Genomic DNA, 18,053 nt, shown 5'->3' with positions numbered 1-18,053 from the left:
GAGTATTTTCCCCAACCTACTGCAACGGCTCACCCTGGGCGTGGGCGGGAAGCCCTGAAATGAACTTGGCAGGGATTGTCAGGTTCAACCCCGTCATTTCGGAGATGGGGAAACTGAGGTCAGAGAGAGGAAGCATCCCACTTTTCAGGCACACTGGCTGAGGAGGATAGCCCCCCCCACTTCACCCCTAGAGAAAAGTCACTATAGAGTAGTCTCGATGGTTCATCAATTTTGCCTTTTTATGCGAGGGTTTTCTTTTTTTGAGAGAGCGGAATCTCCATGCAGTACTCTTTCTGCAAAGGGCAATTTACTTAGCAGATTTTACCTTTAATAGGAGGGGGATCCTGGCAGCCCCACGTTGCTGTGCTTCTGCTCTCGGACTTGGGGAGGAAGGAGCATCAAGAAGCCTCACCTCCCTGGGGAGGATCCTTGGGAAGACGAGTGTAAGTAGGGGATGAAGGGAGTGGGCTCCTGGGCCCCCAGGAGAGGAAGGGTGGGTCCTCTGGCTGTCTCTAAGCCTCTCGGCCACCGCTGACCTTGTAAACCTGGAACCTCTGAGAACCTGAACCATGAAAAGCTGAGACGCTGACTCAGCAAGAGTTAGAGACTACTTGCCTACTATTTGTGGGGTGCTTCAGCGACATGCGGCTTGCTGCTAATAAGAGCGGCCCTTGTTCCTGACCCACACCTCCCCTCTCTCTCCGTGCGCTGACACTAACGCTTGCCTGAGCACTTCCCTGCTGGTCAGATTTGGAACGATCACCTTACTCTGTTCCTCATGCTAGCATCAGGAACTCAAAGACGAAGCCAGCCTGTAGCTCCTTGGAAGGTCAGGACAGTGGCCTGCAGGTAGGTGGGTGTTTGAGGGGAGCACCCAGAGACAAGTCCATCAGTGCTCCCACTTGGGACAGAGAACCCCCCAAACCAGGACCATCTTGCTGTGCCTGCGTACATGACCTATTTTCTGGCTACAGCTAGTATTACCTGTTCTAAACATCTGGAATTACCTGCCTGCTTAGTCACCTTCCCTCTGGCTTCAAACAGCTGTAGGGCCCCACCCCCTCTCCCCCTCCTATCCATCTAGGGTCCCTCCCTCCCCTTTTTCTTCCTGGAAGGATCTGGAGGTACCAGATCCACAAGTTCTGATGTCTTTAAAAGGATCAGCCTGGGCAATAAGGCTCATTTGAGAGCTGTGACATTCACCTTGACTAGTGAAAGTCCAACAGCCAATCCCCTTTTGGCTTCCAACTGGGCACCATGAGGGCCTGCGTGCCCCTGATAGTGGCCATACTCTGCAGCCTGGCCTGGGCCGGTAAGTCACTCTCTGGTGGGGGTGAAAGGGTCCTGCATAAAGAAGCAGAGAGTTAGGGAACTTGGTAGAGGGACAGCAGAGTGGGACAAGGGAGGGTCAGCTCGGTCCTAGAGCCACGGAGCACCTTAGACCTATCCCTATTAGAGTATAGTTGTCGTCTCTGGGGTGGAGGGGACTGTGTGAAGGGGGTTGCAGGGCTGATGGACTAATGTCATGGAAGCCCCTTCCTGAGTCCTTGGAGGACCAGACCCAAACATTCCTTAGTCCAACCTGACTTTTGATCTCACCAAGGTTTGTCTGTGGGACGGCTGTATGATATAATGCCGGGGCTGTGGCCTGCTGGGTTTGAGGGGCCTGGCTGCCCTTGGTCGCTCCCTCCACTGCCCTGGGGGTGGGTCGGCTTGTTTGGGATGGGACCTTGCTCTGGACAAAGCCTCAGGAGATGGGCAGGCTCAGGGGGAAACCGGAAAAGCCCCTGGCCAAGAGGGGGGTCATGCGCTCTCTGGGCTGTAGAAGTGGTCAGCGGAAGGGGCCCTCGACCCAGTGTTCGAGGAGCTAGAGCCCAGAGAAGGGTCCTGGCCCACAGTTACTAGCTGGGCGGGGGTGGGACCGGCAGGCGGACAGCAATGTTTTCTTCGGTAGCTGTGTAAGATGCTGATGCTGATGTGTTCATTGGTCGTTGGTTAATGGGCGCGGAGGAACGAGTGCCAAGGGAGGGGGCTGAGCCGAGAGGTGTGGGGAGAGTTCTCCTCTGCCCAGAGGAGAAAGAATCAGAACTTGATACCCACCCCACCGAACCCAGGTTATTCCTAAATAAAACTGCCGTAAGGATGAATTAAGATAACGTATAAGAAGCACCTCACGTGGACTGAGAGCTCGAGGAACTGGGGTTTTGGTCACGATTCTGCTTATACATATTCCTGGGAGAAACTTCCTCCTTTCCAGTCAGGTTATGTGTAAGGAGACCCGTAATGGGATTCCCAGATGGAAAACCTTGGAGGAAGAAGCTGCTCCCAGGCCCCCCTGTGCTGGGAGGGACCATGTGCCTCTACTTCGGCAGCAACTGAGGGCAGCTGGGACTCGGCTCTGTCGGGGCCCTGGGTGGTGGACAGCCAGCAGGGAGGCCGTGGGAACTTCTCGCTTAATGTGAGCGAGTGGCCGCTGGGTTGGCACATCCCACTCTCAGGAGAGGAGAGCGACTTGAGACATTGGGTCCCGGGGCAGACCTTGCCGGGGGCAGTGGCAACACTGGCTCTAGAAGTGCCAGGTGGGGCCCTTGCACCTGGGGGTGATCTGATCTGGCTGTGGGATGGATGGGGGGTGCGGGTCCCGTGGGCAATGCCTCCTTCTTCCTAACGTGGGTGGGCAGAGGCTCAGCTCTTGTCCAGCCTAGTGCCAACGTCTCAGAACTTAGATGCAAGACTATGAATCATACGGAGGAGTCACTGCCAGCCTTTGGACCTTGGTTGTTTCAGGGGAATGGGGGCAGGAAGCATGAATCTTCTTGGTCGACTCGGTCTCCAGGGAAACAACATTTGGGGCGCCTGGACAGGCACGGATGTAGGATGGTGACCCCATCCTCCGAGGGGCTGAGTGCTGGTGTAAGGGGGACATCCAGGCTTGGGACCAGCCTCTCTTGGTGGGCAGCATGGCTAGGGAGTGGGCCTTCTGGCATATCGAAGTCCTGGAGAGTGCAGAGAAATGGAGCGTCTCATGAAACAGGGGGGCCCTAAGCTTTTCAAGGGGAAATGGAGGGAAAGCCTGAGTCTGAGACAGGCAAGGCCAAAATGAAGAAGGCAGAGGCTCAGAGAGATGAGGCAGGTGGTCACTGGGACAGTGACTCAGCGCCTGGCCATTGAGCGAGGCTCACACAGAGCCTTGTGTGGCCCACAGGCACAGGGCGGGGACACCGGAGTGAGGAGTCAGGGTGACTAGTCCGCTGAGTGTCCCCAGGACAGCACAGTGAGGCGCCCACGAGGAAAAGTCCCTCCTACCTCTCCCCTCCACCCTCAAATCCCAAGGTCGTCTTGAAGCAGACCAAGTTTACAGGGGAACCCCTGGAAGGGGGTTCTTACTGGGGACAGAGTTCTTGAACAGAGATGAAAAAGTCCACTCAGTCAGGGCCGTGGGGGTGTTCTCCTGAGCTCCACAGAGCTGACTATTCCCTTGGAGCCCTTCTCAGCTGGTGCCAGCAGCCGGAACGAAGTGAATTCTTCCCTGGGGCTCTGCTGATCTGGCCCATTGTGAACGCTGCCTTGATTTGTCCGAATTTTCTCCTTTCGGATTCTGGGTGTTCTGCCAGGCTGACCGGGCAGGCAGCTGACCGAGCCTTCCTCCTGGCCTAAAAAGTTCTCCTCGAGGTCTTCGCATTCAGGTTCCAAGGGAGCATCATTTAAGATTCAAGAGGAGTTCCCCTGAGCCTGAAAGGACCAGAGGCCTTGGGCCTGGTTGTTTTTCAGGACAATCCACTGGATCAAAGGCCTGCCTCGCTGGCCACGTGGGAGGCCCTGGATGCAACTTGAGGCTGCCTCAGGACCTGCTTAACCTTGACCTGACACCTCGCTCATGTAAATACAGGCTCCCAGCAATGACGTCAGCTAGGAAACTGTGGGCAGCATAGATGCACTGACACCCCAGTCCAAGGGATGGCACGGCTGAAACCCAGGAGGGAGTCAGCTAGATGGACTGCGTGGACACGGAAGCCTGCTCCAGCCCGTCTGCACACTTGCCACACCGCAGCTGGGCATGCCCCGTGATCCCTGTCTATTTCTCTAAGCCACACACGTGCTACTATGTATCGTGCGCTGTACTGAGCACTTTACAAATACCAACTCATTTAATTCTTACACATATTCTAGGAGACGGACTCCATGGTCATGACACTTTCACAGATAAGGAAACCGAGGCACAGAAGGTCCAATAACTTGTCCAAGATCTCAGAGCTTGAAAGCAGCAGAACCAGAATTCCAGCCCCATGCAGTTTTGGCCCAAAGTCCAGGTTCTCAAGCTCTTTGCTACGCCACCCGTGTGAACACAACAGTATAAACCCTAATCCCAGAATCCAAACCAGTAACTAAGCCCACATCCTTACTACTCACCTCCCACCCCATCCAGGCTTCAGTTGAGATACTGTGCCGGTGTGGGATCACCCCCAGAAGCAAACCCCAAATCTAGTCTCAGGCAAACGTGGGATAATTTCTCTTCTGTTAATCTTGACACACTCTTCAGCTGTGAAGTGGTGTTAAACCTATTCCCTCATTCCTCAGCCCAACAGTAATACAAAATTGTTATTTTATCAGTAAATTTAACTCAAGCCCAAATCCAACCGTAGCTGTTAATCTAAATCTAACTAATCCTAACTCTGGCCCCGATTAGGTTTCAGTTTCTTCATTCGTACAAATTCCGATGCTAATGGCAACCCTGACTCTGATCTTGACATCCGCCGTCGCCCACAGCCTGGCCCCTAAACCCAGCCTTCGCGAAATCCAAACCTCAGGAACCTCAAGTGGAAACAAAGACTCTGTAATTACTCTGAAAGCTCAAAGTGGAAGGAAAGGGCCCCTGAAGCTGGCTGTCACCCTGGTGTGCTCCCCACCCTGTCTTTGCTGGGGTGGGCATGGCGGGGGTTGTGTTTTTAGGAGTGGTAGTGGGTTTGTACCATTTCTTTCAAAGTTTTTGTCTATGCCCCTTGTGACCAAAAGTTTGCTTCTGCAAGCCATGTGGCTGGAGTAAGGGATGTGGTCTGTGGTTACACAACGGATCCTATTCCAGAATCCAATTCTCACCCATACTCGCCTCGCTCCCCACCCGAGTGTAAACTAATTCAAACGCATTCCAAGGACTAGAAGAAACAGAAAGACAGGACCCGGGGGAAACAGGATGCAGGGGAGACCAGGCGAAGGGAACAACGAACAAAGCAGCAGAAGACATAAAAGGGACAGGATGAGAGGAAGGGGGTGTCACAGGGGAGAGGGCCGGCGGGATCCCTGGGGCAGCAGTGTCTCACCTTCATCTATGGGAGAGGTAAACAGTGGCCTGTGGGTCACAACCAGCCCACAGACCTCTTTCGTTGGTCTGCCTGAATTTTTTAAAAATTGGAAAACTTCACATAAAAATGAAGGCTCCTCTGGAGAAACTAGAGGCTGTAGCGACACTGCGCCTGTACCCCAACATGGCAGGAGCGGCCGGAGCTGACAGTGGCTGTCAGTTTCAGGCCGAGCATCACTTCCAAGCTTGTCACGGTCCCCACCGATTCTTACGGCCTCCTTGCTTCTTTACTTGCTTCTATTAGGGGTCTCGCCTCACTCAGCAGTTGAGTCTGTGACCCTCATCTATGTTATGAGCCCCGCAATGTAGGGTGGGGGTGGGGGTGGCGACGAGGCTTCTGCCGGCGCGTGGGAGGCTGTGTGTGTATTTCCCCCTTGCAGAGAGCAACGGTCTTTCCTGCAAGGACAGGCCCGTGCCCTGTCTGTCCGCAAACCCTACTGCAGGGGGCACCTTGATGAGGAGAAGAGGATTCTCACAGAGCTGAGTTTGTGACCTTTACTGCCCGTAGGAAAACTGGAGTCCTGTGCATCTCGCTGTAACGAGAAATTTCACCGGGACGCTGCCTGCCAGTGCGACCACCAGTGTCCCCGGCATGGGGACTGCTGTGAAGACTATGAGCACCTGTGTACTGGTGAGGCTCCTTGTGGGGTGAAGGGTCTGGGAGGCATGGCGGGCCAGGCTGTGTCCTCACCCAGACTGCCTGACGGGACGCTGGTTCGGGTGTCCAGCAGTTCAGAGTAGGGGTTGAGACTGATGACAGGGCTCCAGGGGCCCGAATGAGGACACTGAGGGGCAGCACAAAGGTCAGGGATTTAGCCACTACTTGTCCCAGGTAGTCTAGGATGTCCCCAGTGTAAAACCCCAACTTAAAAGAAAATAGATGTTATTTACCTGGAATATCTATCTGAACTTTCGGGCTTAACAATACTATTTTGGAAATTTAAGTAATTCCCCAGACAGCAGAATGGTAACAAACAATAATATAGCATGTATCCCATTACCAATTGTAATTCAACACTTTACATCACAAAAGTGTAAGAATGGAGTCGAACTTTCCAACTTGCTTGCCACCAGGAAGCCTGCACGACATCACAGTGACTGTCGTGATTTACACCACTCTTCCTATAATGAGTGGACCGAGCGGCTGTGGCATCTTCAATCTGTCATTCCCTGTCCAGTGATTAAATGGGACATGCACTGCTCTCAGAAGCCTCTCAGAAACAATTGTTTCTCTGCTACTCTAACAACATAGTTTTAAAGGAATCATTTGAAAAAATTATTTTGAATAATCCCCTTGTTTGGATGCTTCCAGTGTTTCAGACTGCCAGATAAATGGTCTTCTCCTTTGTGACATGAAGGCTTGTTAAGTTCACTGTCAAACCAGGTGCCCCGACTCTCACTTTGGAAAACATGATCACTAAAGCCATGGTAGGTAATGGCCAGCAAGACCATGGCATATATGGTGGTGCAGGTTGTGCACTGCGCAAGGGCACCTGGCTGAGAAGGCAAGTTGACCAAAATTGAGTCCATACCCTTCTGGCCAATCCATGTGCCTTGCTGAAGAGTTAGGAGAAAGGAGTCCCTTTTCCTAATTTTCCCGAAGGTGGTATCTGCTGACCCAGCCATGTGCCCACTGTGCTGCTTCTACCCAGAAGGAGCCCGCATTCAATTTACATGAAAACACCATCTATACCAGCAGAAGTTCTGCTGACCAGGCCCAGGGAGGGAAACTCGGGTCCGGAGCTCAGTGCCAGAATCAGAGCCTGCCCTTTCCCCCTGCCTTGTGCCCTGTTCAGCAGACACAGGAGAGCCTGTTCACCCTGGACCATCGGTCTGGTGTTTCATAGCACCGACAATACTTGGCTTAGGAGCCAGTCCATCTCCAAGTCTCTGATTTGCACCTCAGAATCCTTTTCCCACAGAAAAATCCAGATGATGCTTGAGACTCTAAATCAGCCCTTGAAAGTCTATTTAGCATAACATTGGCGGAGTTAAGAACCCTGTGGATTGTCGGCAGCACAAGTGAGTGATCAGAAGATGTGTGTTGGCTGAAGGAACCACCTGCCCTGTGGTTCTGACGGCAATAACACAACACAATCCAGCAAACTCACTAACGGATTCTGAATCACTTTGGAAGTGTTATTCCTTGGGGGAAATTACCCCCTCTGTTCCTTGGGGGAAATTACCCCCTCTGCGTGCCAGAGAGGAGCTCAAAGTCCCTAGGAGCACCCTGCCTCTTCCTCCCCACCCCCACTCCACCCCCGCTGCTCTGCGCAGAGTCCGGGCCGGGCCGCAGTCACACAGCGGGCAGGCCAAGGGCACAGGGCAGCACCATGAACGTGCTTTTCTGAACACTCCCCTCCCCCTCCCGGTCTCTGTGGCCATTGCCAAGTGTAAAGAAAGAAGGGAAGTTGGTATCTCAGGAAACAGCTCTTAGTCCCAGAGAGCCTGGGTGGAGTTCACCCTTGACTGTGACTGGGAGCTGGTATAGGTAAGGGATGTTCCTAAGTGAGGGCCTTGTCATTTGGAGAAGGGCAAGCTTGTCCCTCTACCAACGTACATTAAAGAAAAGTCATACCCAAATCAGGGTTTGCAATCCAGGGAGGCACACTGAGTACCAGAATGCTGAAGTGGCAAGGAGAGTTGTCACCTGGGGAAATTCTTGCACTTTCTGTAGCAGTTTTCAGTCCTGTTCCCTGCTGTCTTCCATTTTCAGTCTGTCCCCGTGTTCATTGTGCCTTAGCCCCTGTTTTGTATTTTCTTCCACCGCACTGCTTGTCCCAGAGGCTGGGGGACCTGAGAATCAGACATGAGGGGAAGGGAGCCCTCGGGGGTGGCTGGTGACTGCTTCTCTGACCTACAGTGGAAGAGGACCCCGAAGAGCCAGAGCCATTCCCGGAGCTGGAGGAAGAGGTGTTGGAGGCCCCAGCTAGCAGTGAGTCTGCCTTTCTAAAGGGGGGCCTGCAGGCTACAGGAGGAGGGACGCGAGAGGTGACAAGGAGGAGGCAGCCGTCCCAGTGGCAGCAGGCACAGGCCTGAGCCAGACGGACCCCAACCCCAGCACCGGGAGGCGTACGAGGGCCTGGCCTCGGCAGCCTGGGGAGTAGGCAGGAAAGGGAGTCTGAGGCCTATGGAGGGAAGTGGAAGAGATTTTATTTTTAGAGTGGGAAGATTATAAAAACAACAGGCCAGAAAGTAGAGTTTGGCCTCTCGGAAAGGGCTTCCTGACCGTGGAGGGTGTGCACCAACCCAGCCTGTTTGTTTTCCTTCCCCAGAGATCTTCAATAGGAGTGCGGAGGACGAGGCTGGGGGGAGGGGGGACCCAGCCGGCGGCGGCCCAAGTGACCTCTAGGGGTCTGCCCTGGACACACCTCTCCCTGTCCTCTTAGACCTGTACTCGGCACCCAGCTCCTGCCGGGACCGCTGCCACGAGGCCTTCGACAGGCACCAGCCATGCCACTGCAATGCCCGCTGCCCAGAGTTTGGGAACTGCTGCAAGGACTTCGAGAGCCTGTGTGGCCACGGTCAGTCTCCTGCTCCCTTTAGCACAGCCCCAGAGATGGAGGAACTCTCCAGAGCAATAGTTCTCCAGCTGCGGTCTCTGGAGCAGTAACATCAGTTACCATCTGGGGATATAGGAGAACAGGAAGCTCTAGGGCTTGCCCCCAGACCCACTGAATCAGAAACTCGGGGGGGGGGCCCACTAACCTGTTTCAACAAGCCCCCCCAGGGGATTCTGGTGCATGCCAAAGTTTGAGAACCTTCCCAGATGGGGGGGCAGTGTGGACATTCTACGGGCAGAGCCCTGTGCCAATTTTAAGTATCCTTTAGGCCCGAGGCCCCTGCCTTCCAACCACTAGGGTGATGAATTGCAGCCTCTTTCCCTGGCTGTTGGCTTCTGGAAGGTGCCCAGGGGAGGGGGCACACAGACTGCTCTCCCGTGCTCAGGCCTTCCTTAGGCTGAGAAACCCCTCCCCCATTCCTCCTAGAGGGCTTCTCGTACAGCAGGGACGCCATAACCAAGGAGGAGCTACAGAGCATCTCGGAGAAGATCTACAGGGCAGACATCAACAAAGCCCAGAAGGAAGACATCATTCTCAATAGCCAAAACCGCATCTCGCCCTCAGAGACCAGAGACCAAGTGGACCGCTGCCCAGAGCCGTGAGTCCCCTTCACTCTTCCTGCACAGGGCCCCTCACCCCTGCTCCCGCCCCCAGCTCCCCCCAGCTCCGCTTCTTTCCAAGCCTCAGCTCTTTTCTCCTCAGGGCAGGCAGGATCAAAGGGAGAGAAGAAAATAGGTCTCCTAAGACAAAGAAAGCCATCTTGAGGGACTGTGGGTGTCCAGCTGGGAGGGTTTCTGTGATTGACTGGGCTGCGAATAGAACTGACCTTCCAAGAGCTGGAGCAGGAGAAAAGAGCGACCTCACACACACCCTCCCAGAGGCTCTGAAGCCCCCACGCTGCTCCTGACCCCACTTTCACATGCCTGCCCTGGCCTGTCTGGCTGTCCCTGGAGGGGGTGGGGGGTTCTGCTCCTCATTCAGGCCTCCCTCGGGCCTCCCTCTGCCTCCCCCAGCCTCTTCACATATGTCAACGAGAAGCTGTTCTCCAAGCCGACCTACGCGGCCTTCATCAGCCTCCTCAACAACTACCAGCGGGCCACGGGCCGCGGGGAGCACTTCGACGGCCAGCAGCTGGCCGAGCAGGATGCCTTCCTCAGAGAGGTCATGAAGACTGCGGTCATGAAGGAACTCTATGGCTTCCTCCGTCACCAGAGTGAGTGAGCCTCCCAAGCCCCCCGAGGCAGTGCTGAGGACTCGGTGTGTCTGCAGGAGAGCCTGGCCCCCCGGGGGCTCCCAGGTGGGGAGGTGAAGAGAGCCGGTGGGGGCTGTGTGGGTGCCAGCGGACTTCTGCGAGGGGCCGGGAGGGGGCCAGAGAGGAGCCCGGGAGAGACCATGGGCCTAAGGAGCGGCGGAAGCCTCCGTCTGGCTTGGAAGTCACCCCTCTTTTGCTTTACTCTGAGCTGCCTGGTGTATCCCCGCCACTCACTGCTGCAGTCTCAGGGTCTCTGCAGGTCGGGGAGTCACCCTGCTCCACCCCACTTCACCCCTCCCGCCTGCTCCAGGTCCAGGAAGGATTGTTGGCTCACTCCACATTTTTGCTGGGGAAACAGCAACAGAAAATCACCAAAAGCTCCGAGAGGGACGTTCTCCCGGGAGGGGTTCTGGCTAGCGGGGCTCCAGAGAGGGATACATTTGAATCAGACCGAAGAAGGTTGGAGCGGCAGGAGTTTTTGGCGGAGGCTTGTGTTCCTTCTTGTCCTGCAGATTCCTCTCCTGAGCTCCAGGCAGCTGGGCTGGGCCTCATGGGCAGCTCTGGCCAGGTCTCCCCCCTGCCCGGAGTGGCTGCCTTCCATCTGCCTGCCTTCCCTTACCAGTGAGTTTTTAGGGGTTTTTAGGTAAAGTGGGTGACGTGCAGGCAGCCCCTGTAAAGAGAGCGCGATCCCGCACCGCCCCCTGGCGGCCTCTGCAGCAAACACAAGCGAGAATCTTGTGAGGACAGCCCCCCAGCTTTCCAGACAGAAGCGGAGGTCCGCACAGGCTGGCTGACTTGTCTGACACCAGGCAAGTTGTGAGCCGAGCCGGGTCTGGGACCCAGGGGTCCGATACTGAGCGTGGGCTGTTCCTTCTCCTGTCCTCACCTCTCTCCCTGTCCGAATCCAGACTGTCCCCCAAGTTCTAGCTCACGTCCCACATGGCTGACGCTGCCCCTGCCCCAGCTCACCGCAGGCTTTCAGCATCTCCTCAGAGGTCAAGGGTTGGGGGTGGGTAACCCCAAGTAGCCTCGGGCCAGAGAGCCTCTGCCACTTGTTGGTGCAACCATGGGCAAATTATCTTAGCTGCCAGAGCCTTATCTGTGAAATGGGGTCTTGGAGAATGAATGCACGAGAAACACTCAGTGGGAAGCCTAGCACCGGGTAAGTGGCAGCCGTTCAGGCTGAGAACCCATTCTCTGTTATTTTGTGTACATTTTGTCTCGTTTTCTGACTGTGTTTTAAGTCCTCGAAAGGATGGAAATGTCTGGTATCTTTTTGGTACCCACACACGATTCTGAGCGGCGGACAGCCAGTATCCGACGGCTCCCTCAATTAGAGCTCGAGCCCCGACTTTCCCGTTGGGTCCCTCTCCAACATCTCATGCAGCCGTCTCATAGCATCTACTCAGAGAACTCATGATTCCCACCCCTTCCTCCTCCCTCGGTCCTCCCCGCCCCATCAATGACGTCATAGTCGATCTCATTGCTCAGGCCCACACCCCAGGAGGTCCATTCGATTCTTCTCTTTACCTCATGGCTCCCCACCTCCAACTCCTCCATCAGTAACGTCTGCCACGCCCGCCTTCAAAATCTATCCCTGATCTGCCCGCTTCTCACCCCTCGTCCACGGCTGCCACCCCTGCTTCTGACCTGGACAAAGTGTTAGCCTCAAAACTGGTCTCTCTGCTGTGCCTACACACCTGTGCCTACACACCACTGCCTTTTTATAAACACGACCAGAGTGAGCCTTTAAGAACAAAGCTATCACATAATTCCCCTGCTTAAAGCCCATCGGTGGCTCTCTCACCTCTAGGAAACTATATAAAGTCGTTAGGAGACCAGTTACCGTGTGTCATGGTCACATGGGCTTGAGTGCCGTTTCTACCTCTTATTAACTGTGTGATCTTGTGTGAGTTACAGAACCCTGGTCTGCCTCAATTTCCTCATTTCTAAATTGGGGATAATTAGGATTGACCTTACATGAAGATTCAATGTGAGGACTGAAAGCACTTAAAACAGTCTGGGCACATAGAATGTAGTCAGTAAATCTAAAATATTTTTGTATTACTACTTTTTGACTGACACCCAACTTTCTTGCCTTGGCTTATGAGGCCTGGCCGCTGCCTACCCCTCCGACCTCCTGTCCAGATACTACCCCCCGCGCTCACTGTGCTCCAGCCACACTGACTTTCCCTTAGCTCTTTGAACACGAAGGCCAGGTCATCTTAGAGCCTTGCACTTGATGTTCCCCCTGCATGGAATAATCTTTCCCCCAGATTTTGTGTGGCTGACTCCTTATCCTTCAGGTCTCTGATTAGTGCTACCTTCTCAGAGAGGTCTTTCTGATCTTCTTTTCTAGAAGAGCCCAACCCCATCCCAACCCCACCTCCAGTCATCTTGGGATACTTTCCTTATTTTCTTCATAGCACTTATCTGCAATCATATTGTTTATTATTTGTCTTTTCCCCTGGAATGGAAACCGTGAAAGCAGGATCCTGTCCTTGCTATGTCCGTAGATCGGGCTAGTTATTGAATGGAAAACTGAACACATTCGTTGGTTGAAGCCCTGTGTCTCTTGATGTGCTGGAGCAGGCCGCCCTTCCCTGCTTCCCAGGACCTGGCCTCGCCTTCCCCTCTCTCAGGTGCTCCGTGTTCCTCCCCACAGACCGCTACAGCTCAGAACAAGAGTTTGTCAGTGACTTGAAGAACATGTGGTTTGGGCTCTATTCAAGAGGCAATGAAGAGGAGGACTCAAGTGGCTTTGAACACGTCTTTTCAGGTGGGATCATTCTGCGTGGAAAGAAGGAGTTGGACGAATGAAGAGAGACAGCCTCCCTCAGGAGTAGGGCAGCATCAGGCGCCAATGAATCGGCAGCCAAGCCAACTGGCAGGGACGGACATGTCCACTCCCTAGCCAAGACGGAGGGGTCCAAGGAGCCGTTTTTGAGGAACAGTCTCCTCTGGAGTATCTAAAGGGGAAAGGAGATCAGACACTGGGGCTCCCAAAGGGCACACATAGGAAGGGAGATGTGTTTGGGGGCAGGGCTGGCTACTTCTGAATGGTCCTCTGCTTTCCAAGAGGGCCATGGTCTTTCTCCCCACTACCCCCCCCCCAAAGCTCCACCAAGGGTGGCTTGCTACTGGAGAAATGGCTGAGAGGAATATCCCAGATTGGTCATCCGGAGCCAACCGGAAGGAGGAATTCTCCCAAGGGCTTGAGCTGAAAGGGGGTGGGGAGGGCTTTCTTAGGTGAGAGTTGGGGATGTGTGGGATGCTGGGGAGTTGGTGTAAGAGGCTAAGCGGGTATGCATTCTACGAGCCAAAGTCTGCAGAAGGGGGACAGCCTTGGCATGGGAGGGGCAAAAGGGGCTGGAGGGGAGGCCCAGATCACCCACCTTGAACTCTTTATTATAGGTGAAATCAAAAAAGGCAAGGTCACCGGCTTCCATAACTGGATCCGCTTCTACATGCAGGAGAAGGAGGGCCTGGTTGACTATTACAGTCACATCTATGACGGCCCTGTGAGTACTGAGTGCTGACCCGTGGGCTGGAGCAGCTTATTAGTACCCAGACTTCCTGCCCTCCCCCTACACTCCCGGCAGCCGGACTTGCCTCCTACCCTGACCCTCGTTGGCCGTCTAGTGGAGATGGTGAAGATGACTTCCCTATCTGCTGGAGAGTGGGTTCAGGCAGCCAGGACCCCGAGAGTCCCTTCTAAAGAGCGAAGGCTCCAGAGCCGCAGAGGGCAGGAGGCAGAGAGCACTTTCTCTGGAGGAGAGGTGGGGCGCAGGGGAGGAGCCTAGAGGGGAAGACAAGACTCAAAGATGTGTAATGACCCCTGCCCAAACTTCCTTAGAATGTGGCCTTGGCTGGAAGTTTCAGCCTGGCTAGTCTGAGTTCAACTCCTTACGTTTTATAAAAAAGAAACGTTTGCTGCCCTGTGCCAGTTAATAATTTGGGTACAAAACTGTCCTTCTGCTCCACGACTGGTGGCCACAGGAAACAGGCATGGTCCCCGCTGCCCTGGTGTCAGTCACAGGAATGCTGGCTCTGGCCTCTCGGGGAGATGCTCACCCGCAGCTCCACACCGAGGGTCCAAGGAGGGCTCAGGCACCTTAGCAGGGCAGACCGCTTCCTCGGTCCATGTAAGGAATCCAGGCTCCCCACAAAACTCACACAGGCCCCTAATGGGCCATCAGCAAATCTTGGCTGAGGGCTACCACGTGCCACCTCTCTGTCAGACTCCGCTCAGTATTCACCAGGCCCCCTTTGCTACGCTCCGCAGTGGGATTCTTACCCCGACGTGTTAGCCATGCAGTTCAACTGGGACGGCTACTATAAAGAAGTGGGCTCAGCTTTCATCGGCAGCAGCCCTGAATTCGAGTTTGCGCTCTACTCCCTCTGCTTCATTGCCAGGCCGGGCAAAGTGTAAGTACTGGGCCAGCCAGGCCTGGGGAGCAGGCTGGGGCCACAGGCTGTCCTAGGCCAGGACAGCAGGAGAGCTGGATTCTGCAACACAGTGGCTTTGACAAATCACCCTTCTGGACCTCAGTTTTCTCACTTGGGAAATGAGGTTGTTAGATAAGACTGGTGGTTGTCAAACTTTATCTTAGCGGCAGAACCACCACCTGAAATCTTATGCAGAACCTTCGTATATAAAACAGTTAGAAATGGAGTTGCCCTTGTGCTCCAAGCCTCTCTCTTGGGTCCCTAAGGCTGCTGGGGGAACCCCAAAGCCTCAGAGAGTATAGCCAGAAACCACTGGGCTTCATCTCCTCTAACATTTCAGGACTTTGGGTCCTACTACTTCTGTAACCCGAAGCAGACATTTAATTTCCGGGGGTTCAGCTCTAGAATCTGAGATTTTAGAATATTGCTCTGGGAACTATGAAGAGCAGTGTTCTTTAGGAAGACAGAAAATAAGGCGTAGGTTTTGAAGGGCTGCCTGTGCATGGGGAGCAGGAGGCAATGGCTGAAGAAAGCTGTGGCGGTTCTCTTGGGGGCTCTTCAAGTCCGAGTGGAGCCCTCCTGCATGGCTTGGGCTTCATCTTCCCAGTCAGGGGACAGACAAGGAGAGACGTGGTGGGCCCCTATGACTTGGGCATCTTTCCCCACAGGTGCCAGTTAAGCCTGGGTGGTTATCCCTTGGCCATCCAGACCTATCCCTGGGACAAGTCCAGCTACGGAAACGGCAAGAAATACATCGCCACAGCCTACGTGGTGTCTTCCACCCGATAGAGCTTGGAGCCGGAGAGAGCCATGAGGGCAGTGAGAGTTTCTGCAGGACTCAGGGGCTATCTGCTCGGGGCTGGAGGGGGCTGGAGGAGACTGGGAGGGATTCTCAAGTCTAGAAATGCCCTTATGGTTAAGAGAGAAAAGACACACATAAGACAAATGCAGAGAAACAGTCAAATCTTTGTGCTCCAGCATTTTGGAAATAGAGTCCAGACAGAGAAGATGGGAGCCCTCCGTAGCCCTTTGCCCTGATGGGAAGTGAAACCATAGACAAGCCCTTGACCTCTCCAGGCCTCATGTTTCCTTTTAATGTAAAGGGAAGGGGTTTGCCCCCTTTCTTCTTTTTGGAGTTGGTGAGAGGGCAAACCTGATGATATCATTACTGTGAAGGTGTTTTCAATTGTTCTTAAAAAGAACAGCAGATAAAAATTCAAGGTTTCTATAACGGCTGTTATCATACACAGCTTTGCAAACTGCAATTCAGCCCTATGTTGGGGCCCCAAAGAACTCTGGTCATGGAAATCAAGCAGTGGGTATTTGGTCTTTTCTAGGGTTATATCCTCTCAGAACAGGGTCTGGGAGAACCCTGAGGCTTGAAGGAGAGGATAGTGGGTTGACACAGTGAGTGAGCTTGGGAGGGAGTGAACTTCTCCAGGCCCGAGTGTTTTTGCACCCAGCTCAGTGAACGCATCAAGAAGCTTCCTGCTTGTAGATGTTTAGTGCATGTACAGAGGTGCATTTTGATCCCACATAGTTTGTGAAAGGGTTTCCCAAAATAGGAGGAAGATTTTGCACCTGAAGAAAGGACCTTATAGCTTGGTGACATTAACAATTACAAGGCTTATCCAGCAGCCATAATCTGCTGGAATTACTCTGGAATTAAAGACCAGGGAGAGTGAGGATCCCCGTTCCAACCTCAATTATGCATTTCTCCTCCTGTGACCTCGGGGAGAACCAGACACTGTTCCACAGAACTAGGCTTGAACTATGGTTTACAGGGTTCAAGTCTCTAATTAAAGTCATTAAGAAAACTTGGACTCTATCTCCTCTTTGTATATGACCGCCCTCAACTCTCTGCCTCCCTCCCTGCCTTTTCCCTGGAGCTGAGAGTGATGTCGCTGGCTTCAGATGCTCTTCAGGATGGTGTGCAGAATGTGGTAACTCCAAGTCCTGAGGACTCATCAAGTCTCTCTAGCCAAGAGGGGAAGAGAATTCTTGCTGGTTGATTTGTAATGTGAAGAGTAGAAGGAGGGTACATCCGACTTCTGGTTCCACATATAAGGAGCTTGGAAGTCACTATTCCATCCTAACAACAAGTGAAAAACTGAACAGACTGAAAAATCAACAACTCTTCTTGGATCTGCAAGAGAGGAGAGGATGCAGGCCAACCATGGCCCTGAAGACTGGAAAGTCAGGCAACTATAGATTGGAATAAGCTTGGAAAGATAAGCTTATTGGAGCAGAGACTCTCAAGCAGAAAGCCGTTGTAGAAACCAGTGCCAGGAGAGGAAAATCTGAGCTGCAATTGATGAATTGCCGGAAGGAGAGGCAGGCAGACTACTCTGAGTTCCAAACTCCAGGGGACCCTGGCATAGGGGGTGCCACCGTATTGTGAGACTGATCTCTAGCTCCACCAGGTTCCCATAGTGTGTATTAGAAAAACCCTCTTGGGCTTCTGGCACAGGGAGGAGAGTTGGAACCATTTTGAAATAGCCAGAGCACGTTGTCCTCGTTAACAAAGCCTGCCCTTGGGGGAAACTTGTTAGCCGGTGGCTAACCTGCCAGAATATTATCAGAGCCTAACTGACCTGGGGAAGGCAAATAGCCAACTCCACCCACGTTAGCCATCCTCTTCCACACAAAGGGGGCAAAAACCGGAGAAACACTTGTGAAGTTCACAGTTCAGAAGTATGGGCTCACTAAAAGACTGAAACACAATCACAGGACTGTGGAATGCTCCCCCCCCCCCACATTACCAAAGGCCAATTTACCATGCCTGGCAATCAAGAAAAAATTTACAAAGCATATCAAAAGGTAAAATAACATAATTTGAAGAGCTAGAGCAAACACCAGAAACAGGCATGGCAGGGATATTGTAATTTTCAGATAGGGAATTTAAAGTGACTATGATTAATACGCTAAGGGCTATAATGAATAAAGCGGACAGCATGCAAGAACTGATGGGCAATGTAAGCAGAGAGATGGAAATCCTAAGAAAGAACCAAAAAGAAATGCCAGAGATGAAAACACTGTAACAGAAATGAAGAATACCTTTGAGGGGCTTATTAGTACACTGGACACATTTGAGGAGAGAATCTCTGAGCTCGAGGATATCTCAATAGAATCCTCCAAGACCGAAAAGCAAAGAGAATAAGGACCGACAAACGACCAAAACAGAATAGCCAAGGACTGTGGGACAACTACGAAAGGTGTAACATACGCATAATGAGAATGCCAGAATCTCCTTCTGGCATTTGCTCCCCCTTTGCAGTTAGAAAGGGAGAAAGGAACAGAAGAAATATTTGAAACAATAATGACTGAGAATGTCCCCAAATTAATGTCAGACATCAAACCAGAGATCCAGGAAGTTCACAAAACAGCAAGCAGAATAAATGTCAAAAAACCGCTATACTTTGACATATCA

General features: G+C 53.1%; 1 protein-coding gene across 1 annotated transcript; it reads left to right on the top strand.

Moving 5' to 3' along the window:
• Positions 1-1,167: 1,167 nt before the first annotated feature.
• On the top strand, positions 1,168-16,444 carry ENDOU (endonuclease, poly(U) specific). The gene is made up of 10 exons (XM_008704495.2): positions 1,168-1,312; positions 5,868-5,990; positions 8,223-8,294; positions 8,749-8,883; positions 9,349-9,520; positions 9,936-10,135; positions 12,840-12,953; positions 13,589-13,695; positions 14,460-14,602; positions 15,292-16,444. The coding sequence occupies exons 1-10, from the start codon at positions 1,258-1,260 to the stop codon at positions 15,410-15,412; spliced, it is 1,242 nt and encodes a 413-aa protein (XP_008702717.1). The 5' UTR covers positions 1,168-1,257; the 3' UTR covers positions 15,413-16,444.
• The last annotated feature ends 1,609 nt before the right edge of the window (positions 16,445-18,053 follow it).

Source organism: Ursus maritimus, unplaced genomic scaffold (genome assembly GCF_017311325.1).
Source record: "Ursus maritimus isolate PB19 unplaced genomic scaffold, ASM1731132v1 scaffold_26, whole genome shotgun sequence".
NCBI classification, from domain to species: domain Eukaryota; kingdom Metazoa; phylum Chordata; class Mammalia; order Carnivora; family Ursidae; genus Ursus; species Ursus maritimus.
Note: the sequence above shows the minus strand (reverse complement) of the source record. Positions and strands in the feature narration are given on the sequence as shown.